This window comes from Lycorma delicatula, chromosome 4, assembly GCF_047948215.1.
Source record: "Lycorma delicatula isolate Av1 chromosome 4, ASM4794821v1, whole genome shotgun sequence".
Classification (NCBI taxonomy): domain Eukaryota; kingdom Metazoa; phylum Arthropoda; class Insecta; order Hemiptera; family Fulgoridae; genus Lycorma; species Lycorma delicatula.
The window spans coordinates 146576536-146591119 of record NC_134458.1 but is presented as its reverse complement, the minus strand read 5'-3'; the positions used below and the strand labels follow the sequence as shown (position 1 = coordinate 146591119).

The following is a 14584-nucleotide window of genomic DNA, read 5'->3' as shown; positions in this document are numbered from 1 at the left end:
ACTTACAAAACAAACATTGATCAGAATTAAATTTTGATTATTAACTAATATTATTTCCTTTGTCATGATGGGCAGAAGTCTAAGACTTTTACTAAATCTTATATAGCACTTTTCATATCTTTCACTATATTTAGAATTAGTTTCTGATCTGATTTCAGTATCGTTTATTACAGCATTTAAAAGATTTATATCATGTATGGGTATTTCCACTCAAGTCTTTTCTGATATAACAGTTCCAACTTCCATTCCGCCAAAAATATACTTTATAAATTGTATCAATTTTTAAATTCAGAAAAAACTAAAACCAGACGTTCAAACATTCACAACTACACAAGGTATAACCTGGTCATTATTCCTCCCTCTTCACCCCATTTTGGTGGTTTATGGGAAAGCACATCAAAAGTATTAAATTTCATATGCGTTGCGTAATTGGACAAACGATCCTTAATTTTGAGGAATTATATATACAATTTTAACACAGATTGAAGCCTGTATTAATTCCTGTTCTATCTTTGTTAGTTCAACAAATCATAGACAACCAGAACCTCTATCTCCAGGACACTCTCATATAGGATGTCCACTCACTAAGACGCAGGGTTATTTAAGAGAGGAACTTTAAATAACCTTGCATGTTAACACATGAGAAATAAATTTTTATGTTAAAAATATAATATGGCTAATAGCCAGTAATCTAAGCATTTCCAAACATAGGTTGATACAAAATCTTTTCTTTATTTTGATGTTGGGGACCATCCCTTGAATTATTGAGAGTTTTATAAACACTCTGTATATTTATTCCATTAATACTAAAAATAATATTTACTTCAGTTCAAGAAATTACCTTTAAGAACACTATAAAGTTGTTAAACAGGATTAAAATTGTATTTGCTAATCTCTGCATATCTTCTAAACCTGTTTTATGTAAACTTGAAATTCTGTACAGATTATACAATACTAATATTCTTTGAAAATATTACTTAGGTTTTCCCTTTAAACCATTCCCAAAAGAATGAAGTTAAATTAAGGGTAAATTTCTCAGCTCCCATTATATTTTGTGGTTCAAATATTATAGAAGCTACAATTTGACTATGAATACAACCTTCATTCAGAAAATATGAAAAAAGAACTTGGGGCTTTGCTTTAACTGAATTCAAAAGAAGTTAAATAGGATGAATCTGAATTCCCTTATTCATGAGCATGCATTAAGTATCATCCAGTAAAGACTTATACATGAACAGTACTAACCTGTCCTTAGTTCTAGACGTGCTGGCAACAGTACTGTTCTGATGAGAAGAGGTTCTTGATGAATATTGTTTAGCAGTCCTTCTTACAATTCTTTGCTTACTTCTTTGAGGTGTTGTTTCAGTACCTGATGCAACATCTTCAGACGAACTAGCTCCAGTATTTTGTAATAAAAGCTCTCTACTACTTGCTCTTTGAAGAAGTCTAGCCGCTCTTCTTTTACTACGTTCCTCTGTTAAAAGTGTTTTTACTTCATTAGCACCTTCAACAGATGAATTCGATGAGGTCTTACATAATCTTATCCTTGAAGATGTTCCTACACTACTTTGTGCTGGTGAAGCAGAAATTTTACTAAAATTTTCCCGTTTTACAGCAGTTGTAGTCTTTTTCTTTACAGGCATTTCTGAAATAGTTGTCAAAGGTTTTGATAATGTTTTTTCTTTACCATGTTTTCGTCTGTATTCATCATCACTACTAGCTTTCATAGATTCTTCATCGGTATAACCATTAACAGCTAATAATATTTGATCAGCTGCTCTAGTAAGTTCTTCTAATATTGCTGATTCTGTTTCTAAACTCTCATAAGGATCTTTATTATCCTTTTTAATTGTTGAATAAACTTCTCTGTTTTGATAAATTGGTGATTCTGAACCTTGTCTCATTGATGTTTTACCAGAACTTTCTACTTTATTAGTAACTGATATAATTTTTTTCTCTTTTTTCATTTCGACATTATTTTGTCTTTTGTTTTGTGATGAACTAACTCTTTGTCTCATTTGGCTTTCTTTAGGAGTATTTAACCATCCATCTCTTCCGCTACTACTTGAAGACAATCGACGTTCTTTATTTTTTTGTAATCTATCTTTTTGTGTCACACTATCATCTGACTGTTTCTTTTTAATACTGTCATCTGTTTTCATTAATTCTTTCTTTTTTGTTTTATTTACAGCAACTGATGACCAGACAGATGAATCAGTTGCAGTTACAGTAGCTGGTATAGATTGTTTTGTAGCCATTTGGATTTGACGAGTGTTAGCATAATCAGGTAAATTATTTACTGGTCGTATAGGGAATGGTACAGGTGACATTGATCTATTTCTTGAGGTAGTTACTTGGCTATATAATGATTGTTGTTTTGATGATCTTTCTAAAAATACTGAATCGGATGATGGTGATTTTGTTTTTTGATTTGTTATTACTACTTGAGAAACTTTCTGTTTTGTTGTGTCATCTTTTGTTTTTATATTTTCAAATGGAACTACGATTTCATGTTGTCGTGAATGTAATTGATTTAGACTGCTTTTAAATTTATCTTCAGTGTCTGTTAAAAAAAAAGTAATTAGAATTATAATATTGAAATTATAATTACCAAAGTTGGTAATAATTACTATCAAAGAATATTAAAAACATACACTATTTATATTAGTAGTTGATAGTATCAAATAAAAAAAAAAAGAAAGGAAGAAATCTGGTTTTAATTTTTCATTACTAGTATTATATTGAAAATTGTTTTAAATATAATAGTTTTGAGATTACTCCATAGCTATTAAACTTTGAAGGCGAGGAAGTGAAAGATCTTGTATGTTGATATAAGTTATAGTCAACTTTAATTAGAAAAAAACTTCTATTAAGAAAATGCTTATTCAGTACTAAAATATAATTATTATCCATAAGAATCATTACTGAATAAACACAAATTTTAATTATAAATGATGCTACTTCTATTTTAAAAGTGTACTATGATGTACACTAAATTCAGAAAAAAAGAAATCAGGAAAAAGGAATGCTAGCAGTAAGGAACAGATCTTTACTGCTGGGAGCTGTTTCTCATTAAGTCTTTTGTATTACATCCTGCTTTTTAATATCCAATAAAAAAAGCTCACTAATCAATAAATACAAAATATGTTTAGATCATAAACAAATATGTTTAGATATTTACAAATTGATTAATTAATGAAGCCTTCAAGTAATGTGCAAAATTGAAACAATTTTTTTATTATTTTGCATTCACACAAAAGTGCTTATACCTATGTTGTTATTGTTAATTTGCAAAGTTTCAGAAATAAGTTATGTATAGTACAGTTATAAATAAGCTATACGTTAAACAGTGTATTTAAGTCAACTCTGAGTACCTCAAAGTATACTATACTTTGAGGTATATCCATTATCAAGGATATAGTACTATGATAAAGAATTTAATAAATGAGTGTTTTTCATTATAAATAGTGTACCAGAAAAAAAATAAGCAACAGTGATAGTATAGCGATGGGATAATAATAGTGTACCAGACCTGTTGTTGTATGTTACATTTATGAATAAAAACATGAATGAGTTTCATTTTTATTTTAAAAATAAAATTGTTTAAAAGTAATATTAAAGCAATTTAATCAATTTTTTATCTCTGTTAGAATTTTATGATAAGCTTTTATATTTTCTTTAAGGGATGATCAACCCTATCATCTTCCCTAGATGTACAACCAGAAGGATTTAAAATAAATGATTAACCGAGTGTGAGGCTGTAATAACTAGATAAATAAATAAATTAGAAAATTTATGTCTGTTATACAGAGAGATCCAAAAGTCGCACACATCAAAATTAAAGTGTCTATTAACAGTACAGTTGAAAACGTTATATTGGCTACCACAAGATATCATCACCATGGGTATTAACAACAACAAACCTAGACACCATTATGATGTGTATTGATCACATAACGCTTGATGTAGTGCTTTGTTTATTGCTTAGTAAACATGTTTTCCCCCAGAGCCATGAGTTTTCATTGTTGATTGTTATTTTTCCAGTCATTCTTATGCATGTGTTGTAGATGAATTTTGTGGAAAATATCTGGATGTGGCACCCTGCCTAACAATTCAACTGTAACAAGATTAATCATCTGTTTAAGAGAATGCGGATCAGTTGCAGACAAGAAGAGAACCGGGAGACTGACCATTTTGAATGATGCTAAACTGGCCTGAGGTTAAGAATGTGATGCAGCATCTGCCTTCAAAAAGCTTGAGGAGATTATCAGTGCACTCTCAGATTTCATATGGAAGTGCTCAGAGATCGATGAAGTGGTTACACTTTTGTGCATATCATGTTCAGTGTTCAGGAACTGAAGGAGCCGGATAAAGAAAAGCATACAATGTACTGTACATGGTTTTGGTCATTTGTTGACAACCATGGAATTCCAGAGCTTGACTGTGTTTTCTTCACTGATGAGGTGTGGTTTCACCTTAGTGGCTACATGAACAGTCAAAACACTACAATTTGGTCAAATGAAAATCCATATGTGTTATATGAAAACCGCCTACACTAAGAAAATGGAAGTAATGGAAATGTGGTGCACCTTATCACATTGTCGAATACTGGGCCCATTTTCTTTGAAACTACAGTGAACAGTGTTGTGTACCAAGAGTTCATTGCGCTTCTTGAAGATGATGAATGTGATTATAGGTTCCAGCAGAACAGCGCCACATGTCACACATCTAATGAAACCATGCATTTCTTATATGAGTTTTTTAGTGAGCATATCTTTAAAGAAGATTCACCCAATTTAACATCCCCAGATTTCTTCCTGTGAGGTTATCTTAAAGAAAAGGTATATAAAAACAGGCCCCACACACTGGAGGAACTAAAGATGAACTTAACAATGGAGAGTAACAACATCAGTATACACGTGCTCCACAAAGTGGCCTCAAACATGATAAAAAGAGTTTGTACATGCATTACTGAACGGGGCAGCCATTTTGACCGTATGTTGTGAAAATAAATAAATCTTTAAATATTATTACTTAATATCTTATTTTTTTATTACTTTGATGTACATGACTTTTGGATCTCTCAGTAGTTAACAGAAATATTAAAAATGTTTTTTTTTTTTCTTTAAGTACTAGTTAATAATTTCACACTTTTATGATGAGCAATCTCATAAGTTATAATAATACATTTATAAATGTAAAAAAAATAAGTCTAATCTTTTTTCTTTAAATTATGTTTTCATTATATTGTAAATACTACTCGTACAGTATCACAAATAAAACTTGATTAAACTTTACGCTAATTTGGAAGTCTCTGAATATCTTGTGTAATGTTAAAGAGTATATATCTACATCTCTTATTCTTGATATAAATATAAATATTATTTGTTCCATTCAGGATTGCCATACCAGAATGTCTTATTAATTGATCTTAACGACAGGAAGATAGAAACAGATAATGAAGCCAAAAGCAATAAAATTAACTGGCTCTACTAGATTTTAAACTGTCAATCTTCCAGACAGAAAACAAGCAGTAATTCTAGATGTTCCAGTCCATCACTTAGATCATGTTGCTGTAGGGAACCTCTACCAGATTTGTGTCAGGAAAGAAATCAAATTACAAAAATCCTCTCCTATAAGTCTGGAAAACTAGGAAATAACAATGCAAAAAAAAAAAATATACAAATTGAGTAATCTGTCATATCTAAAAAAAAATCACGGAAGCTTGAAATATAAGCACATGGGATAAGCGACCAAAAAATTTACAAATATTGAGGTTTTTTTTTCAATGGAATAAGAATTTTATTTTATACTAAAACTTAAAAAATATGACAATTATATATAATAGCATACTTACCAGGAATGTCCTTCTTAATGGCAGATGTAGTTGTACATGCTTTACTGACTGAAATATTATCGGATGGAGAATATGTAGTGATTTTACTTGGTTCATGTTTTAATACTCTTATGTTGTGTACTGAATCACTTTGCATTTGTGTTTGATATATATTTGTTTTATTTATTTCTTCTCTTGTTATATGTGGTGATTTTTCAACATTTTTATTATCTGTGTTATTAATATCATCAGTATATCTTAATGAAATAGATGTTATTTTTGGATGTCCTGATCTTGTACTGACAAGTGTTTCAACTGATTTCATTTTATTTGTTTGCCCAATGTATGTTGGTACTACATTTGATGTTACAACATGTTGTGGTTTCTTCATAGGTAATACTGTTTCTAAAATTACAGAAAAAAGTAAATTAATCTATGAAATCATAGCACACTATAAATTTTACACATTAAAAAGATTTACCTCATATTATAAGTTTTGTTGCTGGTAATCTGTGTTACTATTCCTAGTGTCATTTGCTATTAATTTTAGATTTTTATTCAGTTTTGAAATTTTCATGTTTACTAATATGGTAATAAGTTGCACTTCATACAGCTGAATGAAGTTCTCTTGGGCCACCAGTGTAAGTTTCAAAACAAATTTTGTTTGGGGTGAAAGGTAGCTCAGACTCAGGAAAAGTTTTTATAACATTTACTTTAAATTAAAGTGTGTTATAGAGTATATTAAAAGAATATTTTATATATTTAAACATGGTATTAACTTTAGTATGAGTGAAACAGCATCTGATAGAAGAAAGGGAAATGAAAATGATCTTAGAACTGTGATTGATACTGCAATTTACTTTTCCTCCAGTATCACCTATGGTAAACACACATTAAATAAATAGAAATTTAGCTTAGTACTTAAAAACTGAAAATATAATTTAAAAAATTATTAATATAATCTTTTCTTAGTATAAATGCCCTTCTAGACTTTCCTAACTGAGTAGTATTCAGTTCAGTTTATTATTATAACCACAAGAGGGTACAATTCATGGCAAAAAAATAAATGATAGTTTAATACTGTTATATAAAAACTTTTTTTTTGTAAAATGGTAGTTATAAACTAAAATAATGAATTAATGTATACTTACAGAAAATTCCTGCTAAAGACTATGACAAAACAATGTTGAAGAAGCTAATACCAGTTATAATGACTATTTCAGGTTTCAGGTTTTGATTTCATTTGATAACATTTGAAACTAAATTTTAGTGTATTCACTAGGTTTAAGTATAAATAGGATTCTCATAAGAGTTCTGCCCTTATATTAGGTGCACAGTAGACATGACTCCGGGACAGACACTTATATGCCTAAACTTGTAATCAGTAGTGTTGGTTACACTTCTCTTCCCCATGTCAATTATAAGAGATTTTTAGTAGAGATAATAATGTAGTTCAGAGGTTCCATTCCATCTCAAGATCTACATCAAGCTCAAGTCAAGATCAACATCAAGTCGATTGGGGATGAATGTTTTTTTTTGTTTGAAAATATATAAATGCAAGTTATTTAGAGAGGGTTGGAAAAAAGTAAATCATGAACTGCAAGTTTGTTGACCAAGACCTCAGTCATTTAAGACAAACAGACTAACAGTCAACTAAAACATTAGTACCATTAAAAGAATTCTAAAAACCTTGAAATAGATATGAATATAAGGAAGACTGACTGTTTGGTGTCATATAACTTCTACAGCAATATGAAAAGGATATGCTTTTGCACTTTTTGCAATTTTGTCTGAATTAGTGCTACTGTGTAACATAATAGCACTATTTCAAACCAAATTCAAATTGAGTGAAAATAGTTATGCAAAATCTATGTTTTCACTGGGAAAAATAGTGGCAACCTTCTTTTGGGATTACAAGGTATACTTAACTCAAATTTCTCATGGAAAAAAAGAATCTTCACCACTAAATCGTACAATTCCAAGCGAAGAATTATTCAACCTTTTATATTTTTCTCAGGACAATGTTTGTCTTCAGATTGATGCTTTAACTATGGGAAAACTGTGAGAGTCTGAGTGGATATGCTACTCATTCTATGAAGCACTGATTTAGAATCACTAGATTATTCTTTTGAACTGTGGGAAGAAATTCAACTCGAATGAGGAAAACACTGATGTTCTGTAAGGATTAAATGATATGAAATTCCTGAAAGTGAGTCATCCTAATTGATTTAATCATCCACTGTTTGGTACTTTCAGTAACTTAAAAATGAAAAACACATTTTACCAGAACATATTTTTTTTTATGAAACTTTATTAAATAAAAATAATCTGAAAGAATGTTTCTCTATTATCTATTTTCTACAGTTAAATAAGCTAATATATAAAAAGAAGACAGATTTCAAGCAGGAACGAAGATATTTTATTCTTCAATTAATGCTTTACTTTTCTATTAATTATTAACAAGTTTAATCAAAGGTTATGTAGCAAAATAATAATGCGACACTAAAAACCTCTTAAGAGAATCCAGTTATTCTATTATTGTGAAATATTATGTAGGACAGTTTGATTTTATCTCTCACTGTTTTATAAAACAAATTAAACATATAAAATTCTTTTAACCTACTGTATTTAAATCATAATTAATGTATTCAGGGAAAATATGTAGAATGTGCTTACAATACTGTTAAAATAATTTATGTCTGTAAAAGTATTTAAACCTGTAAAGCCATTAGTTGATTTAACTGCCATAAGTAAACTTCTATAATAGAGAAGTGCTTAGTTATATTTGCTATTTATATTACATGTTAAGACAACAACAGTGTTAAATTAAAAGTGAATATAAACAGGTGAGTGGCCTATTAATTATTATTATTTATTTAACTATCAGTAATATTCAATTTACAAATAAAATTTCCTGTTATTTATCATTAAATCTAACAAACTTAGAAATGAAATGATCAAAATGATAAAATATAACATTTTTTTAGATATTGAAAGTCATTAATGACACTCACAAAATATGCAAAAATTGTTCTTCCACAAGATCTTTTTGGAACTAATTATACAGGCTACTTTTTCACTAGGATCTATATTTAATGATACTAAAAATAAGGAACACCAGTATTTTTGAACTCTGAGACAAAAAGCTACATAATTATTTCTGAAAAGGTTTCCTGGAATATTAATTTCTATATAATTTGAAAGTGAGATGTTAATAAATTATTTAACATTTTTAAAAAAAGTTCCTTTGTTAATTTGAATTATATTTGTCTAAGTGAATTTTTTATATGATACCTACTTACTTTTAATGCATTTTGGAACTCTGAAAGTGAATCACATCAATCTTTAAATTAATCAGTCACAACATGACATGTCCATACTGTCGTCACATAGAGCGACTGAAGAACTTATGCCTATGTTTGTGTATGGTTTTGTGTGTTGTTAATTGTGTTATGACTTTGTGTGTATACATTATGTTTGTTTTTTGTTTTTTTTTTTATCCTATCTTGATGTGATGACCTCAGTGAGTGATTTTCTGAAGATGGAGCAGAATTCCAAAACGTGTTAAAAGCGAGTAGATACTATATAAAAAGTTCACACAGATAAATGTAATTTATTAAATTAGTTACCAGTTGTGACTTGGATACATTAAGATGAATTTTAATCTATACTTATTTATCAATTAATTTATGTTACATTGAATGTATTACATACATTTTTTTGAAAAAAAGATTAAATTCAATAGGATTTTTTTATTCATGATTTATGGTACTTTCTACACAAACAAATGTTTCAATAAATTTTTGTTGCTTTTAAAGAATCTATTATATTATTTATTAAAATAATGGTGTTATTTTATGAATAGTTTCATTAATATTTGAACTAATTTCTTTATTTTGTATTCTGTCAATATATTATTGTACAGAACTCTGTGCTTTGTTTGAGTTGAATATTACTACTTGAATATTACTACTACTAAAATGAGTATACAGCACACAATAATTTCATTCAAGTTAGTTAATGTTGGTACAAACTGTTGTGGAGCACATCTAGATCATAATCTGAGTACATCTATATAATTCATATGTTGTTTTTAACAATATATATTCCCATTACAATGTAAAATAATGAATTTATACTTTCACAGAAACATAATTTTTTCCAAAGGATTATGACCATTTAAGTTAAAATATATTTTTCAGTTTTTTTTAATTAGTAGGAAAACATTTATCAGGTTCAGAACTTACAACTTTAAACACATAAAACTTATTATATTAACATAATATATCAATCTGGTGAAACTGGTTTGATGATATATCTAACTAGTAATAAATCAAACTGGTGAAGAAGAAATCTTTTTAATAAATAAAACCATAAAACATATCCGTAAAATAAATTCATCAACAAGTTCTACTACTGACATGTCATTATTATTATTATAGTGGATTAAAATTACTTTTATTGATATAAGAATGATCAGGAAGTAGAATATACTGAGGAATTTTAAAATTAAATTCTTTTAATCTTAATTATGCATTAAATTAAGAATATATGCTCATATGTCCAGACAAAATTTATTTTTAATGATATACAGTATTTGGTGAAGATAATTTTTTTTAGAAAAATTTTATTCAATGAAAACTACAGCAAACAGAATTTTTAAATAACTTTCATATGATATTTTTTTTTTAATTTCAAGTAGTGGAAACAATCATTTTACAATATTTACTCACAGGGATTAACCCTGTGAGAAAATGAGAATGGTATTGACAATTGTACTTGAGTAATTGTGTAATTACTATGCCTAATCATAATTTTAAAAACTACACTTTCCTACATGAAGCATGAGTATGTTTTAAAAGATGCTTTTGCAAAGATACATTAATACAATCTATTTGTAATAACGTTTTTGTTGTACACAGTGGAATATGTTGTCACAGTTACTTGCCTATTTGGTTTCATATCAGCTATTAAAAAACAACAAAAAAAAACATATGCATTTATTGCATTGATGTTTAGTATTATATCAAATGCTATGTATAGGATTTGCCAACCCATTATCTATTAAAAAATGCAAAGTGCGTACAACAAACCTGCACCCAGCATTCTTAACTTCAGCTATGTACAGATACAATGGTTAATTGTCTTCAATAAGAATATGATAGGGATTTGGCATTAAATCTCATGTCATAACCATGTGCATAACATGTCATGAGTTTTTCTCTAAGACATTCCAGAGGCTTGTTTTTTGAAGTACTTTCCAATTTTCATTTCTCATTTTTGTTTTGGTATTTTCTGTTTTCTTAAAAGTAAAAGTTTGAAACATTGAAAAGTAAATAGTGCAAAGCAAAAAATGGGATTATGAAGTTGTTTTTTTTTTTAAAGGATTTACATTTTTAATATTTAAATTTGCAGAAAGTTTAGAGTTGTCCTGTTTTTTAAAAAGGTTTTTCTGATTTTTCAGAATGTACTTTTCAAAATAAAATTTTTTCATGTAACCACAGTTAATAAAGTTTCTTTGAAAAAACAAAAAACAGCAGCCAAAACAGGAAAGCCAAAGAAATAGCATTTTCAAAACAAAATTTTTGTGTGTATCCAAAGTTAATAAGTCTCTCTGAAAAAATAGGAAATAGCTGCTTTGAAAATAGCAGTTCTTAATGATCTTAATGAAAAGGAATATTTAATCTGAAAAATTTAAACCCAAGAGATGAAAATTAAATCATGGATTTCTATGAATCATTTTTAAGTGAGATAACCACTTTCAATGAAATGTTAAACATTATGTTATTCTATAAAAAGGCCACTTGGTAATAAAAATAAACTTTGCCAAACAAATAATCAAAAAGAGTTTCAGAAACTTATTTAAAAAAAAAGAAGAAAAACAGAATGCAGAAATAATGTCCAGATTTCTCCAATTCTCCAACTTTTCACTTTTAAATCTGCTACTTTTCATTTTGCAAAATTACAATTCATAAAAACAAGCAGAAATAATGCACAATGAAAAATTAGAATATTCTTCAAAAAACAGTCAAATATGCAAAGAAAATTAAAAAAATAATTTTTCACCCAAAAAAAAAGGCGTCCACACATTTTATAAGTATAAAATTTTAATGGAGAATTTTACCCATGATCACAAGAAAAAGATTATTGTTAATGCTGTGTTTTTTAATTATGCTGTCATTATTATTATTATTATTATTAATATTATTATTAATATTTTTTCTTACTACTTAGCTGTTTTTTTCTAATTGCTAATCTGATTAAATACTTGATTTAAATAATAATAAAAATTATTTATCAGGTTTTAAAATATGTAATAATAGAAACATACTATATAAATATAAATGCTTATATATGTTTATGCTTATATGTCACAAGACTCATATTATCAGAATGAAACATTTTGTTATGTTATGGCAATACTGATGCTATTTCATTACAACTATTAAAACCATTCTTATTTCATTACAATGACTGCTTTAGTGGTTACTTATGTCCTGTACAAGCATGTATGGTGGGGTGTTTTATTCTCTCCTTGATTTCTCTTCCGTGATTAGGTGTGTATTCATAATGTATATAGGTATATCCTCTTCACCTATTTTTTTGTGTCATACTGAGTAATTTAAAGATTACATTCTGACATTAGAAGGATTAGATTCATATCAGATCTGGGGGACAGTACCACATCATGTGAAAAAAGATATTGTTTTTCAATAGGATATACAAGTATATCATATCATGGAATTTAAAATTTAATTTATCTGGTAATAAACGTCTTGAAATTTGAAAATAGATTTTAACAATTATTAATCTTTGTATTAATAAATTATATGATTTTTGTAGATTTAAAATTTTAATTACTATTTTTGTATTAAATGTTAAAAAATTTGGGTTGCCCTTATTTTAAGTATTAAGTATTTCAGTACACAATGCATTGCCAAGTCATAGGTTTATTTTCTATATTACTGTAATTTTTTGTTACAAATTTCATAATGATTCAAGGATTACATATTTAACAACTTTTATGTTTTATTGTGAAAAATAGAGTATCATTTTCTAATACTGCATTTTCTATGTTTCATATATTCTCTTAAAAAATGATAAATATTATATCAGTTACTGATGTCTAACAATGATAGATTTTCTTTTGTTTTAGTTGAAGTAGTCTACAAACATTTTTATTACAATACAAAACAAGGACTTAAGGTTTTCTGTAAAATATTTATATAATTATTTTTATGTTATGATCTACATTTATAATGTAAAATGTTATGCATTAAATTATTTAAAATTTGCTGATTGTAATTTATCTGTTATTTTATATTTTGGATATTTTCTTTTTGTCGATTTTTATACCAAAATATTTTCTAAATTGTATGGTAATTGTAGAACTCACACACTCACTCACACACTCACACACTCACACACTCACACACTCACTCACACACTCACTCACACACTCACTCACACACTCACTCACACACTCACTCACACACTCACACACTCACTCACACACTCACTCACTCACTCACTCACTCACTCACTCACACACTCACACACTCACACACTCACACACTCACACACTCACACACTCACACACTCACACACTCACACACTCACTCACACACACACTCACACACTCACTCACACACTCACTCACACACTCACACACTCACACACTCACACACTCACACACTCACACACTCACACACTCACACACTCACACACTCACACACTCACACACTCACACACTCACACACTCACACACTCACACACTCACACACACACTCACACACTCACACACACACTCACACACTCACACACTCACACACTCACTCACACACACACTCACACACTCACACACACACTCACACACTCACACACTCACACACTCACTCACTCACACACTCACACACTCACACACTCACACACTCACACACTCACACACTCACACACTCACACACTCACACACTCACACACTCACACACTCACACACTCACACACTCACACACTCACACACTCACACACTCACACACTCACACACTCACACACTCACACACTCACACACTCACACACACACTCACACACTCACACACTCACACACTCACACACTCACACACTCACACACTCACACACTCACACACTCACACACCTCACACACTCACACACACACACACACACACACACACACACACACACACACACACACACACACACACACACACACACACACACACACACACACACACACACACACACACACACACACACACACACACACACACACACACACACACACACACACACACACACACACACACACACACACACACACACACACACACACACACACTCACACACACACACACTCACACACTCACACACTCACACACTCACACACTCACACACTCACACACTCACACACTCACACACTCACACACTCACACACTCACACACTCACACACTCACTCACTCACTCACTCACTCACTCACTCACTCACTCACTCACTCACTCCACTCACTCACTCACTCACTCACTCACCACTCACTCATCACTCACTCACTCACTCACTCACTCACTCACCCACTCACCCACTCACCCACTCACCCACTCACCCACTCACCCACTCACCCACTCACCCACTCACCCACTCACCCACTCACCCACTCACCCACTCACCCACTCACCCACTCACCCACTCACCCACTCACCCACTCACCCACTCACCCACTCACCCACTCACCCAC

General features: G+C 29.9%; 1 protein-coding gene across 5 annotated transcripts in view; it reads right to left on the bottom strand.

Annotated features, from left to right (window-relative positions):
* Window positions 1–14584, bottom strand: part of LOC142323932 (uncharacterized) — a 483338-nt gene that overhangs the window by 15524 nt on the left and 453230 nt on the right. For all 5 annotated transcript variants that reach the window (XM_075364308.1, XM_075364309.1, XM_075364305.1 and 2 more), the window contains 2 exons: window positions 5858–6241; window positions 1246–2563 (listed from right to left, as the gene is read on the bottom strand). In XM_075364308.1, coding sequence (XP_075220423.1) covers window positions 1246–2563; window positions 5858–6241 — 1702 coding nt within the window. The remainder of the gene's footprint in view (window positions 1–1245; window positions 2564–5857; window positions 6242–14584) is intronic.